The sequence below is a fragment of the Dasypus novemcinctus genome, chromosome 26 (genome assembly GCF_030445035.2).
Source record: "Dasypus novemcinctus isolate mDasNov1 chromosome 26, mDasNov1.1.hap2, whole genome shotgun sequence".
Lineage (NCBI taxonomy): Eukaryota > Metazoa > Chordata > Mammalia > Cingulata > Dasypodidae > Dasypus > Dasypus novemcinctus.
Genome location: NC_080698.1, coordinates 9,740,380 through 9,764,233, shown reverse-complemented (window position 1 = coordinate 9,764,233; position 23,854 = coordinate 9,740,380). Strand labels below are relative to the sequence as shown.

The following is a 23,854-nucleotide window of genomic DNA, read 5'->3' as shown; positions in this document are numbered from 1 at the left end:
CCACGGTCCTCCCATATGGTAGACGGACGCCCTAACCACTGGGCCAAAGTCCGTTTCCCTCAAGGGCTACATTTGATGTTCAAGTTTAGCCCTGGCCCCCATACCCCAGGAGCAGCCAGGAGTCACCAGCGTCTTGACTCCTTGTCCCCTGTCATCAGGTGACAATGGCAGAACAAGATAAGCAGTACGAATAGTGGTGTTGCTCTGTGGTTAGCAGCCTAGAAGCAGTATTTTATGTTAGGAGGTAGAAAATGCCTCCCAGTCACAATTGGGCTGCCATCCCCTAGTGATCAGGATCCTTTCATTTTCTTCTGGATTTGTTGGCCAGTCGATTCATTTGTAGAGTTAGGATATAGATTCAAATCAGAGCTCAGACAATAAGAAAACAATATTTCCATGCCCCTATTAGATACACATGTATGGCTCTGATCTTGCCTCCTCTCTTCTTTCAGGGTGACAAGGCTGATAGCTTTTACATCATAGAGTCTGGCGAAGTGAGCATCTTGATTAGAAGCAAGGTAAGTTTATGTGTGCAGGTGCGTGTTACACCAGCAGAGATCCAGGTGCCAGGTGTACACACAGAAAGTAATTGTTGGCTTTCAATCATGTGAAGTGTGTTTGGTATACTACAACTATCCTTGGTATGGGAAGTGTGTGACTGACAAAGTCCCATATTTAACATTGATATGGATTTAGTATATATCTTCTTGCTCAACTGCTTTTGCTTGTGTTACTCATGTAATTTACTTAATGAGATGAGAAATATGGGGCTATGGGTCAGTAAGAAAAAAAAAATGCCTAATAGAATATGGGGAAATTCTATAATTAAAAACTCAGTGGCCGCTGAACATTAAAAGAAGGCTCCTTTTCAGTTCACTGCCAGGGGAGGAATCTAGGTTATTTATTTTTATGGCCCTTTGTTGGATAGGGGGACCTAGATGACTGATGATCTAGGGGTAGGGGAATGATTCTTACCAGTAAATCCATTATCATCACATTTTTCCTGCTTCAAATTTTTTTGGAAAAGATAGAGTTTGTTAAAATAGTGAGCTATATAGAATACTAAATAACTTAGTATAGAACCTTTTATAGAATATATGTAGTAAAGTTCAGAAGTTCAGAAGTATGGAGAAAGAAAAATGGGATTACTATGTAAGCTTGATTCCTAATTTAAAATAGACGTTGTTTCAAACAAAACAACAATTTGAAACTTCTGTATTCTTTTACTGATAATTTTTGGACTGCTCAGCTATAATATTGATACCTGCTGCGATCACAGATGGTGCTGGTGGCAGAGGACCAGCAGCATCTCAGTGTTTTGGGGGGGTTCCCCAGCATTGCTGATGAGTTCGAGTTTGTGCTGTAACAGAACCCCTGCAGGGCTGGTGTGTACATGGGAGTGCTGCTCCAGAGGAGAAAAGACTCAGTTGGCAGGCACATGCCTGTAGTCTCAGAGAAGGCTGCAGGCACTGGAGAGTGTGCCTTGGCTCAGACAGGGCAGGCCGACTTCACCGAACAGGACAGAGGGGCAGGCAGAAGAGGAAAAGGAGCAAATGGGCAAAGGGGAAGCCTTTCCCCTTTGCTCCTTTTACTCTAGAAAAAGTGTGGCACTTTTATTTATTTATTTTTAATTAGCCTCCAAATAGAAAATAGAATTAATTATGTATGTGCCCATGATAGAAAATGGTGCTTAGAGACTGAGAATAATTCTTTTTTTTTTTAAAGATTTATTTTATTTTTTATTTCTCCTTCCCCCCTCCCCTCCACCCCAGTTTCTGTTCTCTGTGTCTATTTGCTGCGCATTCTTCTTTGTCCACTTCTGTTGTTGTCAGTAGCACAGGAATCTGTATTTCTTTTTGTTGCGTCATCTTATTGTGTCAGCTCTCTGTGTATGCAGCGCCATTCCTGGGCAGGCTGCACTTTCTTTCACGCTGGGCGGCTCTCCTTACGGGGCGTACTCCTTGCACATGGGGCTCCCCTACACAGGGACACCCCTGCGTGGCACGGCACTCCTTGCACGCATCAGCACTGCGCATGGGCCAGCTCCACACAGGTCAAGGAGGCCGGGGGTTTGAACCGCAGACCTCCCATGTGGTAGACGGACGCCCTAACCACTGAGCCAAGTCCGCTTCCCTGAGAATAATTCTTACTAATATATTACAAATAGTTTTGTTTTAAATCTTAGCATATCTTAGCAAGTGATTTCTTTAAAAAAAAAAAAAAAAGCAAATGCCAGGTGTTAGGTACATTATTTCCAGTAATTGGATAAGTACAAATTACATTTTGCTTGATATCTTAATTCAGATTTAAACCATCAAATTTCAGGATTGGACATTATAAAAAAATTTTACTCATGTAAAAAATTTGGATGTGGGGGTGGGCCACTAACTATATTAACAAGGAAAGATACAGGTAGTGTTTAAAAAGAAAATTTTTCATTGCCAAGTATTGCCCAAGAAAGGCTCTGTCTCAAACCATAGACACAGCCCAGGGTTGTGACTCATTATCTAAGAGAAGGTTTGGCCATTCAGAAAGAATTAGCAAAACACCTTATCTTTACCCCTGTGGCACAGACGTCGGGATCCCCCAAGAGCGGAATGTTACATACATAAAATCCTCCAAAGAAAATGGTCTAAACCTTACCTCTTAATATTTTACCATTACCTGAAAAATGTTAGGACTCAGTGAAGCCCCGGGTAAAAGCCAACCAGACCTCTGAGATTAGCCCATGTAGTTTAAAGGGAAAAGAGTCTCTGCAAAGTGAATTTCTCAGTAATGGTGAGTGTGCTGAGAAGGGAATGCCAGTGTGTGCGACTGGATGTACCCAGCTGTGATTCTGGAGTCAGCCCAGATCATGTTCTCTGCCTCTTCTAGACTAAAGCAAACAAGGATGATGGGAATCAGGAGGTCGAGATTGCCCGCTGCCATAAGGGGCAGTACTTTGGAGAGCTTGCACTGGTCACCAACAAACCCAGAGCTGCTTCAGCCTATGCAGTTGGAGATGTCAAATGCTTAGGTAAGAAAAATTATTCATGCATTAATACTTTTTTCCAGCATGCAGTATTTTTTCCTACCAGCAACCCTTGACTTATTCCACAAGCTCTTACTCACATCTAGGCCTGGAGAGTGTGTGTGACTAGCTGGAGATGGGCGAATCTGTTCTTTCAGCAGACATTCCTGAGCACGGGCTAGTTCCTGTGAGCCACCAGGTGCACAGACCTCTGGCTGTGTGAAAAGAGCAGGGCTGCGGGGATAATGGCGGAATCCTGCAGAGTCTCACAGGTCCTTGAAAATGTAAATGGCACAGACTGCTGTGTTCAGGTAGAATCATCCTGCCTTTTCCCAAGTACCCAGGATCCCAAAGTCTAGTGCCCCGTAGCATGAGTGGATATATTTAAGAAAGGTTTGCACAAGGGAAATGACTTGCATCGTTGGTGTAGAGAACTCATTCTTTCCCCCACCTCTTTTTGACAACACAGTTATGGATGTGCAGGCATTTGAGAGGCTGCTCGGGCCCTGCATGGACATCATGAAGAGGAACATCTCGCACTACGAGGAACAGCTAGTGAAATTGTTTGGCTCCAGCATGGATCTGATTGACCCAGGGCAGTAGGTGTGCCACACCGCGGAGTCTTCTCCCTGTGACACCAAAGCCCTCTGGTCAGCCACAGAACACACCCAGAAAACAGACACGACAGAACGGTTCCTGCTGTTGCCGCCGCCGCCACAGCTCTGGCTGTGGGCATTTAGATTACTTGAAAGTCAGCACTGAAGGAGGGGCAGAGGTTCAACCCACGCCCCCACTTTGCTTCTGAAAGTCCATTATTAGACCACTTGTAATGATTACTCCAATCCAGTTTCCACATCTTTGGTTCAGAATGGCATGTCTCTCCAACAATTTAAGTGCCTGATACAAAGTCCAAAGTGTAACCATCCTCCTTTCCCTCTCTTACCACTGCTGTTGCTTTTGGAAGTTTCCACAGAGTCTGCAGAAACTTTTACAGGTATAACTGTAGATACCCTCCCCCAACTTTTCTCAAGGGAGGAAATCTCCTCATTTCTCCTTCGGGAAAGTCCACCTTTGTTCACAATTGTAGCCTTTGGTTTTTCCAGCGGGAACGATGTCATGTGATGGTGAGCTGTGGTCTTACGGCCTTGCGCTGTCTGCTGCACACGTTGTAGTTGTCTCGAAAGCCACAGGTCAGCACCCAGAGCAGACTGACCTATCAGGGGAGCCCATGTCAGAGCAGGAAATTTGGGTTCCCACATATTTTACAAGTAGCAGAGAGGCAGGGAAGGTTTTTCTGGGTTGGGGGTTTTGCATTTTATTTTTTTAGTAGATTTTGTTTCATTTTATTTTAACTTCTGTGCAGTTTGCATGAATTAATTGTTGTCTATTTCTAAGGAGCCAGGGTCTGGCGGTACCATTACTTTCTCTGATGCAAATACTTTTCCTGGGCCACTCTTGCCATCCCTTGCTTGCATTTGCTCCTACGGGCTACTGGCAGTGTACCGACAAGAGGCTGTGCTAAAAAAAGAGCCCTTTCCTTCTACTCCAGAGTTGTTGCATAGCTTTGCTGTTGCACCATCAATTTTCAAACCCTTTAAAAAGGAAGAGACCTTTTTTTTCTTTTTTTTTTTTTAATTTTTAAAAGCGCTACTTAGGGAATTCCCCTCATACATGTGGCGTTTGTCAGCTGACTCAACATTTTTATCCTAAAAATCAACTCTTATTTGTTTTCAAAAATTTGCAATATTTACAATTTCACAGAATTAACTGCAAAATCTCTTCTAAGATGAAAAGCCTTTTCTGAGGTTCTGAGATATCCCAAAGGAAATTAACTTAGCTTATTTTTAAAACTTTTTTTTACTTCCTATGAGGTAGAATTCTGATGAATTATCTTAACTAACTATATCTCAGACCGAAAATTATTTTTCATCAGAATGGCATAGAATTAGATGTTATAAGAGATCCTAGGAGCAGTGTGAAATTTGCATAAGGATAAATTTGAATGTCATAGCCAAGGTGATATTAAATCAACAGGCCCTTTCCAATATGTCTTTTTTCTTTTTAGCTTATATAATTCTGTAAATCCCTAAGAAATTACATATTGCGACTTGAGTCACTTCTGTTGTGAATAATGACAGAGTCCACCTAGTCACCTGGTGTCTACAAGATCCAGGCCCTCTGCTTTTACCACAGACAGCATGGCTGAGATTTCCAGCATGGGTAACCCACTATAACCGTGGTAATTCTCCCTGTTTCTTGTGCCGCATGAAGTGATAGCACAAGGACTCTTTGCAGACTGTCCTAGATAACCTGCATTGCAGATCTCAGAACTGTGAAAGGTTATAACTGATTCCCCAAAACAAGCATTTATTACTGGGAAAGGCTGTGTGTCAATCGCACATTCTCCCAAGGCCCATCTTTTCTACAGTGTCACTTTATTATCAAATAAATCCAGAAAGTAGGTCTTGGACTTTAACAGGTAAGAGCCACACTTCTTTCCTGCAAAAGTAACAGATACATTGGTCTTCAGGAGTGATGTGAAGGTCCAGATCCAGACTGAGAGGCTTCTGGACACTGAGCAGGTACCCCTTCTGCACCCCCCCCCCCCCATGCCAGCATTAGTTAGGGCTGCCTGTGAAGGCCATGACCCAATCACTCCCACCAGCTGCTAGGGATGGGCCTTCTCATCCCTCCTTCTCATATGTGCCAGTCTAGTCATCACCTTCACAGAGCCCTCTCTGACACCTCTGACTTACTGATGATGGCTGTTTCTCATCAAGTTTGAATACTCCTGCTCTAACTGCAGATTGACATATGTGTCAGCAACCCAGACCCTCACTGCCTATGCCCCTAGGAGGTCTGGCTTGAGAAAGGGAGACTTTAAAGGGACCTGTGTGAGTGAACTAGGACAGCCATTACCAGGAGCCTGACAGTGTTCCAAGTCTCTTTGCAGCATGGGGAGTCTAAGGTGGCAGAGGGAGTTTGTCTCAGGACTGTGGTGCCCGTGTTGTGACAGGCAAGCCCTACACCAGTGGTTGAGCCTCATGAGGAGGAACATGTCTTGGGAGCAGAGCCCTCTGATAATTATTTTCTCTTGTTCTCGATGGGTTAGAGCTTCATGCTGTCTTTTCTGACTTAGCTGTTGATTTTAGATGCTAGAGAATGTTCCTGAGAGCCTTGAGGTCCAGCCTGCAATGTTGTCCTTCCTTCCAAGCCCCAGTTTTTCCCACTCATGCTCTTACCTTGGTTGTATTTGCTAAAGGGTTCACCTGCTCTTGCCCTCTTAGTCGATAGTCCTCTTACATATGATTGGGTTATATATATTTCCTGAGGATTCTCAAGATCAGGATAGAGCTTTTCTTTGAGCAGTTTAATGAGCGAACTCATCAGCAAAGTGGGCAGAAAATTGTTCTCCCGCCAGGAGAGGTCACACTCTTCCTATGACTACCTGGGATAGCTGTTCGTCATAGCGGAGAAGTCGGTGAGGGGCCACTGGCACCCAGGGACACCCTGGGCACACAGCATTTTCATGTCATATCACATTGTACAAATAGCCCTCTCGTTTTGAAAAACTGAAAAAGCAGGTTTGCACAGAGAAAAGGAAAACCACCCATGAATGTCATTTTTTAACTTTTGTTTTCAGTTGGTTGATATTGGAATTTTTGTTCTTGACATGCACTTGGAAACCAATCCTGCCAAGGTACAAGTTGTTCTGGTTTTTCACTACAGTTACCTCTTGTTCCTCCTGTCTGGACTGCTGACGTTCCTCAGTGATTCTCATGTCAATTTTATGGGCAGCAGCCTCCCCATGGGTTTCCTTTTACACACTGCAGGGCTATCTTTGTACTTAAAAAAAAAAAAAAAAAAAAACAAGGGTGGGGGAACTGTAACTAATCTCATGGGGGATTTGCAGAAAATCATCTAGCCCACCTTGAGTAAAGGGTATATTCCTCATTGTGTTTTCTTAAGCTCATTGTAATAAAATAAAAAAATTCTAATTCAGCATTATTGTGCTACCTCAAAGGTAAAAATGTTTTAAAGTCTTTTTTGGTCCTGAGTTCTACACATAGTGTTTAAAATGTCTTTCATTTGGAATTATTTTTTAAATCATTGGGGAGAATATTATTTTAACCCATTTTACACTTGTATTTTAATCTCAGAAGAATAAGTGATTAGAAAGTGATCAATTCTTGCTCTGTAGTATTGAATATATAATTAAAAGTCATTAAGAATTGAATCATTGTTTACCATAAAGAAGGTTGGTTTTTTAAAAGGAAACTCTTGGGCTTGGCTTTACTCTTGGTTAATAAAGGCTGACAAATCATGTCTGAGTGTCTGGTGCAGCCTGGTGTCATGTGTCTGTCCTCTCGTTTCAAGGCTGCAGACCATTGCAACACTCATCTGGCAGACAAGCCCTTGAAAATTCAGGTGGCAGAATGGACCTGGGATTTGAATGACTGGGGATGGTATGCACGTGTATCTAATACACCTCTTGCCAGGGAAGCTATATTCACTAAGGAGGCCTAGTAGAAAATATCTCCTTTCTGACAGTATTACTTGTAATAGAACCAACATGCGAAGCAGATGTGGCTCAACTGATCGAACTTCTGCCTACCATATATGAGGTCTAGGGTTCAAACCCAGGGCCTCCTGGCCCATGTAGCGAGCTGGCCCATGCGCAGTGCTGCCACACGCAAGGAGTGCCGTGCCACACAGGGGTGTCCCCCGCATAGGGGAACCTCTTACACAAGGAGTGCGCCCCGCATTGGGAACCACCCCGCGGGAAAAGCACAGCCCACTCAGGAGTGGCACCCCACACACAGAGAGCTGATGCAGCAAGATGACGCAACAAAAAGACACAGATTCCCGTGCCACCTGATGAGAATGCAAGTGGACACAGAAGAACACACAGAGAATGGACACAAGAAAGCAGACAATGGGGGGGAGGGGGAGAAATACTTTAAAAAAATAAAAATTAAAAATAAGGACATTTGTTTTAAAAAAAGAAAGAACCAACAAGAAGACTGTGACAGTCCACTGTACCTGCAGTTTCTTTCCAAGGGGCCAAAGGAAACTTGTTCTACAGCAAAACCGTGTCCCAGTATGACCTCACTCTTATCTGAGCAAACACACTTGCCTTTACAAAAGGGTCAAGTGGGTAAGCATACAAAATACCCACATGGGGCCCAAAATACCCACTGGTAGTTGGACCAATCAAAGCCAAATAAGGGAAGTGGATGTGGCTCAACTGATAGAGCATCCACCTACCATATGAAGGGTCCAGAGTTCAAACCCAGGGCTTCCTGACCCATGTGGTGAGCTGGCCAATATGCAGTGTTGCCACGTGCACGCGCAAGGAGTGCCATGCCATGCTGAGCTGCCCCCTCATAGGAACGCCTCATGCACAAGGAGTGCGCCCTGCAAGGAGAGCCACCCGTGTGAAAAAGCGCAGCCCATCCAGGAGTGGTGCCGCTCACACGGAGAGCTGACACAGCTAGATTTTGCAACAAAAGAGACGCAGTTTCCTGGTTCCACTTAATACTGCAAGAGGACACAGAAGACACAGCAGACGATGGGGGGAAGGGGAGAGAAATCTTAGAAAAACCAAGTAAGTCTTGTTTCAAGGTTTTAAAAATTAAGTGTGGTTCAGTTTTTGTGGGTTTGGTGATAATGTTGCTATGAGCTTACTTGGGAAATTCCAGTACAGTGTCAAGATGACATAGTCCACAATCTCAACATTGAAGAAGGGACGTTGCATGAGGATTTTGCTTTCTGGGTCAGTATGTTCTAAGAAGAAACTAGAAATTAATCTCATGAAAGTTACCTGAACATATCCTCAGTGATCTTGATGAGTCACTTAATTTTATATCTACAAAATTAAAACAATATTAACTGGGAAGCAGATGTGACTCAAGCAATTGAGCTCCTGCCTGCCACATAGGAGGTCCCAGGTTCAGTTCCTGGGGCCTCCTGGAGAAGGCGAGCTGGCAGGACAAGCAGGTGTGGCCAGCTGACGAAATAAGATGATGCAACAAAGACAGGAAAGACCATGAGACACAACAAACCAGAAAGGTGAGGTGGCTCAAGTGATTGAGTGCCTCCCTCCCACACAGGAGGTCCCAGGTTTGGTTCCTGGTGCTTCCCAAAGAGATGATGAGCAGGCATTTAGCACAAACAATGGTGGGGGGGGAGTGAGGAAGGGATAGAATAAAAAATAAATCATTAAAAAAATACTACTTTCACAAGGCATCATATTAAGTATGAATTTTGCATTCTTTTACCCATCTTTTCTACAGACAAATGCCCCATCACAGATGATGGCCAATGAAACCTGTTACTTGATTGCTTTTGGATATGCAGATAAATTGTAGAGTGTAGACCAGGAATATAGCAGTCAATTGTGAAGTTCAAATGAGTGTTATCCAAGTTCTAAATTAGAATGTCAGCATATCTCTAGATCTGACCCCGCTTACTCCTTGAGCAAACCCTGAAGAACAACTGTGAACATTACTGACAGTGCTTTTAAACCCCAGGATCCAGTGACAGGAGTGGGGCTGAGGTCTGCCCTGGGGCTCCGGGGTCTTTCCTCAAGTGCAAACAGGACTTATCTTCCAAGTTTCTGGACTGAGCAGCTCCAGATTCCCTTGTCAAGCATGACCATGCTCCCAATGCCTGTCATTGCCCTTGGCCCCGCTTTTCTTCTCTGGGCTGCCATCATCTCCATACAGTGAGTGGTCTGGACACACCAGCATGCAATGCCACTCACTGCTCTTGCTTGCAAGAGCGTCCTGGCGATGATAGATTTGAAGGAGGACTCCCCTCAGGGACTCCTCAGAAATTGTCTTTTTCATGCTAGTTGTCTTGAACATGCTGGAAGTTGGCCAAAGATAACCTTTTTGGCCTAGGTTGCCTTCTTTGATGACAGGTGCTAAGCACCAAAATTGTTCTGAAGGGTTTTTTATGTGACATTTCTGTCCCCCCGCTTTCACTTCTTCCCACCCAGAACCATGGGTATTTATTTTCTATAAAACCAGTTATATGACTTGTCTTTTAGTACTCAAGGTCAGACAGTGGCCAGCCCATCTGGAGATTGGCTGGACTGGACTATAAAACCAGACTTCACTAATCAGCCATCCTGGAAGAAGAAAGGCTTTCTCCAGTCAGCTCTTGAGTAAAGCTGATGAGACAGACTCTACCAGCCAAATCCCTGGCTGCCTTGGCGCTGGGCCCACCCTTCCTCCCTCTACAGAACTGCACTGGGCCAACGGGCAAAAGTCATACGCCTACTGGCCTGCCAGTCATCCCCTTGCTGGCCAGTCCTCCATCCACCAGAAGGAGGTGGCAGGTGTATAGCTATTTTTTTAGCTAGTAAATAGGTCCTAAGAAAGAGTAGCTGAAATCCAGACCCTCCAGATAAGCAAAACGGCACTTTCCAGCATAACAGCCAAGCAGGGTTAAAACGACATTTTCATTCAGAATCTGCTGGCTCTGAGGAGACATCTGCAATACATACCACTTTTCTTGCCTTGAGTCCAGCCCGGGCAGCTGGAGGGGCAGAGGTCTTGATGCAGCTGGCCAGGAAGAGGCCTCTAGTACAGGGTGTGTTGCCAGGCAGGCCCAGGGCCGCATGGGGGCAGCATGTGATCGGTGGTGCTGCAGTTTGCCACTTCCACCAGCAGGGGCCGGAATTCTCACGCTGCCTTGGGCCCCTGGAGTCCTGTTCCAGGACTGCAGCCATCCTGTGTCAAGTATAGCAGTAAGGTTACACACAGGCTTAGGGACCTCATTGACCCCAAAATCTAAACCTGGACAGTAGCCATGGGCAGGTCTCTGATAGGAGCTGTTCCCCAGGGAACTGTGGCCCCAAGCATGTCTGGGGGGAGCGCAGTGAAGATGTGACCTGGGGACCCTGAGTTTGGGGCACCCCCTCTATCCCTACTGCCCCAACTCTGGCTGAGACAAGCCAGTTGAGCTTGTAAAGGAGCCTTTATTTTGGGCCACAGCTTGCCCATCTGTAAAGAAGTTAAGCTTGTGGGAGGGCGCCCATGCCCTGTGCTCCTCCCTTTATCCATAGGCCACATTGTCCCAACAGGATTCCAGCCCTGGCCCCTCACCTGTCCAACCACAGTAGGGGGTCTGCTTAAAGGGAGCAATGGGGTCCAGTCACTGTTCACTTCAAGGCATGAATGTCCATCTCATAGCAAAAGCAGCCACCTGGCCCTAATAGAGGACTTATAATTGAAAACCAGGAGAGCTATCTTCATATCTGGTGATTGGATAAAGCTAGCCTTATCATCTGGAAGGGCTATCTTAATTTGATAACTTGACAGCCAACCTGGTTACGCTCTGTAATCAGAGGGGGCTAGCCTCACACCAAGGAATTGGTTCAGGAGCCAGGCTCACAGCATGCAGGGAAAATGCGTATTAAAAATGCCGGTCCTTGCCAGAGCAATTAGGCAAGAAAAAGAAAAGCTATCCAAATTGGGAAGGAAGAAATAAAACTATATTTGCGAATGACATGACTCTTCGTAGAGAAAATCCTAGAGTCCACAAGAGAACCACGAGAACTAATAAGTGAGTTCTGCAAAGTTGCAAGCTATAAGATTAACACACGAAAATCCATTGTGTTTCTATGCACCAGGAAGGTATATTCTGAAATGGAAATTTTAAACACGACAACTCCATTCACAAGAGCTTCTATAAGAATAAAATACCTAGGAATAAATTTAACCAAGGAGAAAAGGAGATCAAGGCCTTGTACACTGAAAACTACAAAGCATTGCCAAAAGAAATTGAAGGCCTAAATAAATGGCAAGATATGCCATTTTCAAGGATAGGAAGACAATGTTAAAATGTTAGTACTACCCAAAACAATCTACAAATTCAACATAATTCCTGTCAAAATCCCAGTGGTCTTTTTTCTTTCCTTTTTTTTTGGCAGAAATGGAAAAGCTGATCCTCAAATTCATATGCAATCTCAAGGGGTCCCAAATAGCCAAATCAACATTGCAAAGGAAGAACAAAGGTGGAGACTCACACTTCCTGATTTCGAAACTTACTACAAAGCCATAGTAATCAAAACTGTGGTATTGGCATAAAGATAGACATAATGACCAATTGAATAGAATTAAGAATTCAGAAATAAACCCATTCATCTATGGCCAACTGAATTTTGACAAGGGTGCCAAGTACATTATTGGAAAAAGAACAATCTCTGTAACAAACACTATTGAAAAAACGGATATCCACTTGCAAAAAATGAAGTACAGTCCCTACCTCACACTATATAAAAAATTAACTTTAAATGGATCAAAGACCTAAACATAAGAGTTCAAACCATAAAATCTCTAGAAGAAAACATACAGAGGAACTTTCATAACTGTATTTGATAGTGATTTCTTAGATATGACACCGAAAGTGTGAGCAACAAAAATAAATGAAATGGGGAAACGGACTTTGGCCCAGTGGTTAGGGCGTCCGTCTACCATATGGGAGGTCCGCGGTTCAAACCCCGGGCCTCCTTGACCTGTGTGGAACTGGCCATGTGCAGCGCTGATGCGCGCAAGGAGTGCCGTGCCACGCAAGGCTGTCCCCCGCGTGGGGGAGCCCCACGCGCAAGGAGTGCGCCCATGAGGAAAGCCGCCCAGCGTGAAAAGAAAGAGCAGCCTGCCCAGGAATGGCGCCACCCACACTTCCCGTGCCGCTGACGCCAACAGAAGCGGACAAAGAAACAAGACGCAGCAAATAGACACCAAGAACAGACAACCAGGGGAGGGGGGGAAAATAAATAAATAAATAAATCTTTTAAAAAAATAAAAATAAAAAAATAAATGAAATGACTTCATCAAAATTTTAGAATTTGGTATGTTAAAGGACACTATCAAGAAAATGAAAAAGACAACCTATAGTGCAGAGTAGGTGTAGCTCAGTGGTGGAGTCCCTGCTTTGCATATACAAGGTCCCAGTTTCAATCCCTGGTACCTCCTATTAAAAAACTAATAATAAATTAAATTTAAAAAAATACAACATATAGAATGGGAGAAAATAATTGCTAACCATATACCTGATAAGGATTTAATGCCCAGAATATATAAAATATTTTTTTAAACTATAACTCACAACAAAGACAATCCAATTAATATTGTTTTTATTTTTGTAAAAATTTCTTTTATTCCCCCCACCCTCATTGTTTGTGCTCACTGTCTGCTTTCTGTGTCTACTCATCTTCTCTTTAGGAGGCACCAGGAACCAATCCGGGGACCACCCATGTGGGAGAGAGGCACTAAATCACTTGAGCCACCTCAGCTCCCTGCTTTGTTGTGTCTCTCATTGTCTTTCCTCTTTGTGTCTCTTTGTTGCATCATCTTGTGTAAGTTTGCCACACCTGCCCATTGTACCAGCTTGCTGTCTTGCTTATCTTCTCCAGGAGGCCCCAGGACTTCCCATGTGGTAGGCAGGAGTTCAATTCCTTGAGCCATATCAGCTTCCCACAATTAAGATTTGAAGAGATATTTCTCCAAAGATGTACAAATGGCCAATAAGCACATGAACGGACGCTCAGCATCACTGGTCATCAGGGAAATGCAAATCAAAAACTATAATGAGACACCACTTCACGCCCACTAGGATGGCAGTTTTTAAGAAAACAGAAAATAAGTGTTGGAGAGGATATAAAGAAATAGGAACCCTTATGCATTGCTGGTGGAAATGTAAAATGGTGCAGTCACTGTGGAAATCAGTTTGGCAGTTCCTCAGAAAGTTGAGCATAGAATTACCATATGACCAAGCAATCCCACTTCTAGGTATATACCCAAAAAATTAAGCAGGGACTGGGGGGGAAGCTGTTGTGGCTTAACTGACGAAGCATCCGCCTACCATATGGAGGGTCCAAGGGTTCGATGCCCAGGGCCTCTTGACCCGTGTGGAGCTGGCCCACACGCAGTGCTGCTGTGCTCAAGGAGTGACGTGCCACGCAGGGGTGTCCCTCGCATAGGGGTGCCCCATGTACAAAGAGTGCACCCCACAAGGAGAGCCACCTGATGTGGAAAAAAAGCGCAGCCACCCCAGGAGTGGCGCCACACACGCGGAGAGTTGACGCAGCAAGATGACACAACAAAAAAGCAACCCTGTTTCCTGGTGCTGCATGACAAGAATGCAAGCAGACACAGAAGAACACACAGTGAAGGGATACAGAGATCAGACTATGGGGGTGAAGGGGAGAGAAATAAAAACGAATCTTTAAAAAAAAAAAGTAGGGACTGGGGGGGTGGAAGTGGCTCAAGCAGTTGGGTGCCCACCTTCCACATGGGAGGTCCTGGGTCCAGTTCTCAGTGCCTCCTAAAAGAAGACAAGCAGACATAGAGAGCACACAATGAACAAACACAGAGAACAGACAGCGAACACAACGGGAAGGGGGTAGAAATAAATCTTTTTAAAAAATCAGGCATTCAAACACATATATATACACCAATGTTTAAGTAGCACTATTTCCACTAGGCAAAAAGTGGAAGCAACCCAAGTGTCCATCATCAGAAGAATGGATAAACAAAATGTGGTATATGGAAGCAGACTTGGCCCAATGGATGGGGCGTCCGCCTACCACGTAGGAGGTCTGTGGTTCAAAACCCGGGCCTCCTTGACCCGTGTGGAGCTGGCCCGTATGCCGTGCTGATGCATGCAAGGAGTGCTCTGCCACGCAGGGGTGTCCCCCGCATAGGGGAGCCCCACGAGCAAGGAGTGTTGTGCCACGCAGGAGTGTCCCCCACGTAGGGGAGCCCCACGCGCAAGGAGTATGCCCCGTAAGGAGAGACGCCCAGCGCGAAAAAAGTGCAACCTGCCCAAGAATAGTGCTGCACACAGAGAGCTGACACAAGATGATGCAACTTAAAAGAAACACAGATTCCCAGTGCCTCTGGTAAGGATAGAAATGGTCACAGAAGAACACACAGCAAATGGACACAGAGAGCAGACAGCTGGGGGGGGGGCGTGGAATAAGGAGAAATAAATAAATAAAAATAAATAAATCTTTAAAAAACATATATATATAGGGGATTCCCATATGCTCCACTCCCCACACCCCCCACTCTTCCCACATCAACAACTTCTTTCATTAGTGTGGTACATTCATTGCATTTGATGAGTACATTTTGGAGCACTGCTGCACCACATGGATTATAGTTTACATTGTACCTCACACTCTCTCCCACTCCTTTCAGTGGGTTATGGCAAGATATATAATGTCCATATTTCACTTCTTTTTCCATCTCCCTGCCTTCAGCAACTCCAGTGGCCACTCTCCACATCAATGATATAATTGCTTCCATTCCTCGAATCACAGTAAGTCTATAGTAGAATACCAGTGAGTCCACTCTAGTCCATATTTTACTCCCCAGTCCAGAGGACTCTGGGATGGTGATACCCACTCCACCTCTTAATTGAGAGGGGGCTTTGATCCCACGTGGCTGATGGACAGGACTCTCCTGCTTAGTTGTAGACTCTCCTGGTTCCTTAGTGTGGTGGTTAGCTGTCCTGGCTGAGTCCAACGAGCTGGAGAGTAGGTGTTGCAACTCTGCTGAGGCTCAGGGCCCAGCTGCAAATGAACAGCCCAGAGATTCAAGTCTCCTGGACATATACACCCACCAACCCCAGCACCAACCACAGGTTCAATAAAAGGGACAGAAGAGGCGTGTGTAGAAAGGTCACATCTAAGTCCAACTCCATCACACTCAGGAGCACAAACTCCAAAGTAGGGCCCACTGGCAAGGCACCAAACTCTGGAGCCATCTGCCATGACCAAAGGACCTGGGTATCTTCGTAGCTCTCGGGAGTCCCACTATTTGTGGTAGTATCTACTTTGGCTGTCTGAGATCCTGCTGAGATATGCATAAGCACCACCCCTCTGATGACCTCCCAACTCAATTTGAAGACTCTTAACCATACAAACTCATTTGTCTTTACCACGTCCCCCTTTTATTCAAGGTCTTTTTCCAGTTGCATCACCAGCCGGTGCTTGGTAGCCATCCCTCAGTGCCAGGGAGGCTCATGCTGGGTGGAATCCTTTCTCTGGTATTTTTTCTGCCATTTGTGCTGGAGGAAATATCTCCAAATGATTTGCAGCCAGCCCTTCCCTACCTGAAGTATGTCCAGGGGCTGTGGGTGCCAATGGGGGCTGGGACGGGACACAGTCGAGCCCCACCTCTGCCAGGATAGGAAGAGCGAGTCCTCAGCTCAGCACCCTTGGGGCCCTGGGTGGGGTGGGACAGGGGGGCTAAGCCAGGGTTTAAGGAACTGATCCCAGAACAACTCCTGTCCCCTCCCCAAGACCCGGCACTGGTGGAGAGAAGAGGAGCATGGCTATGGGACACAGATTGAGGGGCCACCTTCCCTCCCCACGCCCCTGGGCTCTCCATCTTACATCCCTGGAGCTGAAGCGCTCCCTCAACCACCTTCTCCTCGACCCTTTCTCCTCAACGACCTTCTCCACCACCACCCCTCCTCCTCCACCACCTTCTCCTCCCCCACCTTCTCCACCACCTTCACCACCACCTTCTCCTCCACCACCTTCTCCTCCACCACCTTCTCCTCCACCACCTTCTCCTCCACCACCTTCTTCACCACCACCTTCTCTTCCACCACCTTCTCCTCCACCACATTCTCCTCATACTTCTTGGGCCCGGGGATCAGCTGCCAGGGGCCTGGGTAGGGGTCTCTGGAAGCGAGATCTCCCCTCAGCTCTTACCTATCATCCTTTCCCTCCTTGCCCTTGGCCTCGGTCCTGACCTCTAACCTCTGCACCCACACCCTCCCCAGCAAAGTCCCAGGCAGGTAGTGAAGGGAGAATAGGGAAACAAGGGCTCCGACACTCCAGGCTGCCTCAGTGAGCTCACATTCTCCTCTAGCCCCTGCCCTGTTCATTGCTCGGCTCCCTTCGTGACAGAAGCTATGAGACTCGCCTCTGGTTGCTGTCCCCATTCCTCACCTCCCATTCCAGCATAGCCTGACCCTCCAGTCCCTGGCGTCGTCCGTGGACAGGACCCAGGCCCCCCGTGCTGGCTCTCTCCAGGTGCGGGAGAATTCACCCAGTTGACTCCTGCCTCCTCCGTTGTGACTTTCTTCTCCAGAGACATTCAGCTGGCCGGGCTTTCTTCTTTGTGGCAGTCCTTCTACCTTCTGCTGCTGCAGCGACAGTTACATGTTGGAGCAGCCCAGGGCTCCACCTGGGCCCTCCTTTCTCCTCCCTGCAGAACTTTTCCCCAACCAGGGTGGTCTGCGGTGCCAATGCCATGCTGCTTGCCCAGTTCTCCAGCTGGAAAGCTCCCCTGAGCTGGGTGTCCCCTGGCCTCATCAACATCTCCATGAGGCTGTCCACTAGCCGTGCCCAGCGCTCTTGTTTCCCATCAGTACCCTCATGTATTAGTCAGGTTTCTCTATTCTCTAGGGAAACAATCAACAGGAGCTATTTGTCACTAGTGTGAGATTTTATTAAGAGTCTCTCCTGTGACTGTGGGGATGTACAAGTCCAGATTCCACAGGCGGGCTGCAAACCTGGGGCTCCAATGACGGTCCTGTGAAGGTCCTTGATGAGTTCCCAAGAGACTTTGGCTGCCCAAAGATGAACTGGGAAATTCTCTCTAAATGCTGAAATTGCTTCCCCTTTTACGGCCTTCAACTGATTGGCTAAAATGTCCTTGATTGCTGATGGCAATCTCCCTGGTTGATCGTAGATGTAATCATTCATCTTTGCCGTAAACTCACTGATGACTAAAGTCCATATTGTATTACAGTTAGCCCAGTGCTTGCCTGACCAAACAACTGGGCACAATTACCTGGTCAAGTTGACACATTAGTCTGACCATCACACCTCCCAGCCACATAGCCCTTCCTGTCTTAGGAGCTTCTGTGACGCCCCCAGCCCTATCCAGTCCTCAACAGGTCCCATCAGCTCTTCTTTGAAATCCAGCAGCTGCTCTCCCTTTCACCTCTGCAGCCTTGACCCTCTGACTGTCCCATCAAGTGCCAGAGAACTGGGGGAGAATGCCCCGGCAGGTGATACATCTTGACTGAAATTACCAGGCAGTGTCTTATTGCAAGCTCATACCTGCAAAGGTCAAGTGGTCTGGGCTGGATCCCCCTCCCCATCCCTTCAGCCCTGCAACTGGAACCTTCCACAAAATGTATCTTGTTTTTATTTAATGATTTTTAAAATAATTTCAATTATAGGAATAGAACATAAATTTAAAAAAGAACAACAAAAGACTTTCAATTCAGCAATTTTTCATAGGCCAGGTACCTATAACGACCCCCATGAAAGTGTGGCCAGAGTGCCACAAAACTCCTTGTGACCCACCAGCCACCCCATGCTGTGCTACCTGCGTTTTATGGTGACATGGTCACTTGATTTTCTTGATCATTTTATCACCTAAGCATGCCTCTCTAAAAATCTCTTCATACAGTTAAATATACACCTATAATAAAAGTAAATTATTTTATTTATAAGAAAAAAGACACCATCATAACTGCTGTTTTTAAGTACATTCTTTTCTTTCCCTCTTTGATTTAGCTCTGCCTCTCTCTTCAATGACCTTCAGTCTCTATAACCCATGTTTATCAACAATATATTCCCTATTTCTCCTTGCTTACATGAATAAAAAACACATAGAGTCACACAGAGTAGTTTGTCTTCATTTTACAAATTTAGATAATTTTGTACATACTTCTCTGCGTCTTGCTTTTCTCACTCATCCCAGTTTTTAGGCAGGCCTTCCAGGTCAGGCTTACATTAATTCTTTCTTTTTGATGGTGGCAGAAGACCTGTACACAATTTTTTTGATAATCCTCCCACAAAAGGTGGAATCTAATTCCTCTCTCCTTGAATATGGGCTGACTTTAGTGGTTCACTGCTAATGAATAGGACACAGCAGAAATGACATTGCGTGACTTCCAAACCTAGGTTAGAAAAGGTGATACATCTGCTACCTGGCTTGCTTTCTCCTGGGACAGTCATTCTTGGAGCCTAGCCACGTTGTGGGGAAGCCCAGGTGTGATCTGTAGATATTTTCTGATGAGTTTGAACATCTTTTCAGGTTGTGAGGTTCTGCTAACAAACATTGATTTTGTCCAGTATGGGAAGTGCCAATTCCCAAGTGATGGATAAATGCCGATCCCATTCCCTAATTTCTCAGCCTCCTTGGGCCTAGGGTTGCACAGGTGACCCAGTTTTAGTCAATGAGACATTTGTGAAAATCTGCTGAGGGTTCTCCAGAGGCTTTTGCTTACCTGATTAAAAAAAGATATATGTGGCTAGTCATGATCTTCCACTTCCTCCTGTTTGAAATACTGATGTGATGTCTGGAAAGGCTGCAGCCCTCTTGCAATGCTAGGCCACAAGCATGAGGATAAAGTCCACATGCTAAGGATGGTGGCAGAAGAGTCCAAAGAGCATGGGTCAGTAATTCACTGTTGGGCTACATCAAACAGAAATGAGTGGTTGTCCACCAAAAGACATGTGTAGATATATCCATGACAGCTATATGCATGGTAGACAAAAATCTAAAATCAACCTATATAAACATCAAAGGTGGAATGGAACAACAATTTGTGGTATAGTCATACAATGGAATAGTATATAGAAGCAAAACTAAATAAAAAAAAAGAGCCAACTATCACTATACATGATAATGTGGATGAATCTCACAGACATAATGTTGAGTGGAAAAATCCAGGCATAAAGGATTACATGCTGCAAAAGAAAGAAAAGGAAGGAAGGAAGGGAGGGAGGGAGGAAGGGAGGAAGAGAAAGAAAGAAAGAGAAAGAGGAAAGTAAGTAAAGAAAAAGAAAAAAAGGAAGGAAGGAAGAAGGTGCTTTATGATTCCATTTATATAAATTTTTAAATGGGCACAATTTATCTCTGCTAACAGGTCAGAATAGTGGCTACCTCTGCAGGGAACTAGGAGGGCACAAGTTTGCCTTTGGAGCAGGGGGTGGTCACCCTTGGGTGAGATGACTATCTTCTGCTGAGAACTATTCCCAGAGAAAGACTCAGTTGAGAGTTACACCATGAATTTTATGTCTTTCCATTTGTTCATATCTTGGAAATGGAAATGGTAATTTGTCTGTGGTAATTTGGAAGGTCTCATTTTTTTTTTCCCATTCCATTAGTGGTTACTTTTCCTCTAACATGTTAATCTGTCTGGGAGCTTGTACAATGTTCTCTTTCTCCTTGGAGTTTGAGGGTTTCACCGTAGGTTCTTCTCCCTTCCATCCTGCTTGAGAATGTGGTTGGCTCTCCCATCTGCAGGTTTCTCTTCATGTCAGTAAAGTTTTCTTCTGTAATTTGACTGGTTGGTGCCTCCACTGTGGCAGGCCCCTTTTCTCCTTCTGGAACGCCTGTGTTTTGCACATCAGGATTCTTGGACCTGTCCTCCAAATTTCTGATCTTTCCCTCATGGCTGCAAGCTTTGAGCTATTTCCTCTGTTAGACCGAAGCATCTTTTTCATATTCCTCCAACATCATTTTTCCTCAAGCCCTTTATTCTTTTTTTAAAAAATTTATTTCTCTCCCCTTCCTCCCCCCACCCCCCCACCAGTTTTCTCCTCTCTGTGTCCATTTATTGTGTGTTCTTCCGTGACCGCTTCTATCCTTATCAGTGGCACTGGGAATCTGTGTTTCTTTTTGTTGCGTCATCTTGTTGTGTCAGCTCTTCATGTGTGCAGTCTCATTCCTGGGCAGGCTGCACTTTCTTTCACACTGGGCGGCTCTCCTTAAGGGGCACACTCCTTGTGCGTGGGGCTCCCCTATGCTGGGACACCCCTGCATGGCAGGGCACTCCTTGTACGCATCAGCACTGCGTATGGGCCAGCTCCACACGGGTCAAGGAGGCCCGGGGTTTGAACTGCGGACCTCCCATGTAGTAGGCAGACGCCCTATCCATTGGGCCAAGTTCGCTTCCAAGCCCTTTATTCTTGCTGTGCCCTCTGCCAGGAATGGCTTCCCCTAGCTCTTCACCTGCTCAGCCAATACTTTTGGATCAGTCTCAATTCAGATGGCCCCTTCTCAGATCCACCTTTCCTGCTGCCCTGGATGTAACCACCATATTCTGCACACTGGCTTGCTCCCATTTCTCCATTGCATCCATACGGCCCATTACTATCTGTTCTTTTTTTTTTTTTTAAGGTTTATTTATTTATTTCTCCCCCTCTCCTCACCCCTTCCCCATTGTCTGCTCTCTGTGTGCATTTGCTGCGTGTTCTTCTGTGTCAGCTTGTATTCTCATTAGACAGCTCTGGGAAATGATCCTGGGACCTTCTGGAGTGGAGAGAGGTGATCATTCTCTTGAGCCACCTCAGCTCCCTGATTTGCTGTGTCTCTTATATCTCTTCTCTGTGTCTCTTTTTGTTGTGTCATCTTGCTGCACTAGCTCTCTGCGTGGCCCAGCACTCCTGCACGGGGCAGTACCCTGCGTAGGTCAGCACTCTGCACAGGCCAGCTCTCCACGTGGGCCAGCTCGCCACACAGGCCAGCCTGCCTTCACCAGTAGGCCCTGGGCATCGAACCCTAGACCTCCTATATGGTAGATGGGAGCCCAGTTGCTTCAGCATTTGCTTCCCTTACTATTTGTTCTTTTACTGTCTGTTGTGGCCATCCCTTGTCCCTCAACTGGGGCAATCACTTCTTGTTGCATCTCCCATATCTGGCCCGGGTCAGCTCTCAGTAAGCCTTTGTGAAAGGAATGGAAGAGAGAATTAGTGTCAGGAGACCCTGACCTGTCCAGCCAAACCTCCCACACACAGGAGCGTTGGAATGGAAGGCTGGGTAGGGAGAGGAAGGTAGAGGGCCCGAGTACTTCTTGCCTGTTGAGCCTATATCGGTCCTGGAGCCCCAAGCAAGGAGCAGGAGCAGGAGCCGGGTGTGGGGCTTTCTGGGCCTGACCCAGCACTGACCTTGGCCTGGGGCACGCGCATCCCGCCCCAACCTCCTGCTACCACAGTACCTATCACTTAACACCATCTGAAATTCTGTTTAGGCAGTGAGTCAACAGGTATTTTTGGAACTCACTTTGGTGTGTGAGGTGCTGGGGATACATGTGTGAAAAAGACAGAGTCAAAATCACCTCACAGAGCGCTCGTTCTTGTGGGGGAGGGAGGCGGGCAACGACATACTAAAACTGAGTGAGAAAGTGGAAACTGCTGTGAAGAGTAGAGTGGGCTGAAAGGATAAAGGTGACCCCAAGGGCTGGGTGTGGGGGGGAGCAGGTTGTATTATTCTGAAATGAGGGGCTCTGAGAGCACTGGGGCACAGCCTGGTGGAAATCTGTGGAAAGTGCCTTCCCGGCATGGAGAACAGCTGCAACCCAGGCACTGAGCTGGAAGAGAACCCAGGAGTGAGGTGAGAGGAACTTCCAGGATGCCTGGCAGTGGGCTGGAGTGCAGTGAACTGCAAGCAGAGGAGACGCAGAGAGGAGATGGGAATGGGAAGCCACGGGGGTGGTGCCAGCTCTTGCTTTTTCTTGGGAAGGGCCTTCACAGGGTTCTGAGTACCCACAGGCTAATGTGTGAAGAACAGATGGAAAACCACAAGAGCAGAAGCAGGAAGCCTGGGGAGAGAAGGTGGTTTGGTCTGGGTGAAAGCTGTGGACACGGCAAGAAGTGACCTCATTCTGGGCGGAGGACCCCAATGACGACAACAGGACTTCCTGGAGCAATGGAGTGGGCGCGAAAGGAGTCAAGGGGTGCTTTGAGGTGTTTGGTCTGAGCAACAGAAAGGATGGAGCTGCCATCACCCAAACTGCGGAGATGGGGCAGAACAGGTTTGGGAATTGAGCCAGAGCTGAGGTGGCACAAGTCGAGTTTGAGACATTGAGACACCGACTGGATGCCATAGTGAAGATGCCTAGGATGGCTGGACATTGAGCCTGGAACTCCAGGAGGGTCTGGAAGGAACAAAACACCTTTGGGAGTGATGAGCTGGTAGGTGGCATTTGAAGCCTGGATGAGATTAAAAGGGAGTGAGTGTAGACAGAGAGGAAAAAGGCTGAGAGGAGGAACCAGTGAGATGTCAGGAAATCAGGGGGGCTTGAAGTCATGGAAGCCACACAGAGAAGGTGCTTCCAGAAGGAAGAGAGGTCAGTTTGTCATAGGAAGTATCTCCTGTCCACCCCTACATAATCCCCATAAGGACAGAGATTTATTTTTTTAACTGTTTTTTTCACTGCTGTATTTCCAGCACAGAGTGTAAGTGCTCAATATGTATTTGTTGAGTGAATGAGTACATGTGTGACTCCAACACAGGGCTGCACCGTTGGCCCCCTTTGCAAAGAAAACAGAGATCAGGGAGGATATCAGCTCACTCTCTGTGGCACCTGCCCCCTCCTCCGCCTCACGCTGACATCCACTCGGGAGGGGAGCCCCTCTGGCAAGCACAGAACCCAAGTCAAATGAACTTCACTCAAGCCATGTGGTTTGGAGCTTGATGGGATTCAGCTCTGACAATGGGTCACCCACCCGTTCACTGAAGAGTCTGCAGCCACTCCTCTGTCCACCCCCCAACGTCCAGTCATCTGCACATTCATCTACAGTCACTCCGTCCATCCGTGTTTTCTTCCAGTCATCAGTTCACCTGTCTGGATGACGACTCCGTTGTCTACCCTTCTACAGCCACTCTTTCGGTCCTTCTCTGTCCACCCATCTCCAGCCACTCCGCTGTGAACCCTCTACGGTCACCCTTTTGTCCATCCTTCCGCCCATCCACATCCAGTCTTCTGTCCACCCATCCACTAGGGTGATCGACTGTCCCAGTTTGCCCAGGTCTGTTCCGATGTTAGCACTGTCCCGCATCCCGGGAAGCC

General features: G+C 46.4%; 1 protein-coding gene across 1 annotated transcript in view; it reads left to right on the top strand.

The window, feature by feature from the left end:
• Window positions 1–7,336, top strand: part of PRKAR2A (protein kinase cAMP-dependent type II regulatory subunit alpha) — a 125,834-nt gene extending 118,498 nt beyond the window's left edge. The window contains exons 9-11 of the mRNA XM_058288617.2: window positions 453–518; window positions 2,875–3,016; window positions 3,480–7,336. Coding sequence (XP_058144600.1) covers window positions 453–518; window positions 2,875–3,016; window positions 3,480–3,613 — 342 coding nt within the window. The 3' untranslated portion in view covers window positions 3,614–7,336. The remainder of the gene's footprint in view (window positions 1–452; window positions 519–2,874; window positions 3,017–3,479) is intronic.
• The last annotated feature ends 16,518 nt before the right edge of the window (window positions 7,337–23,854 follow it).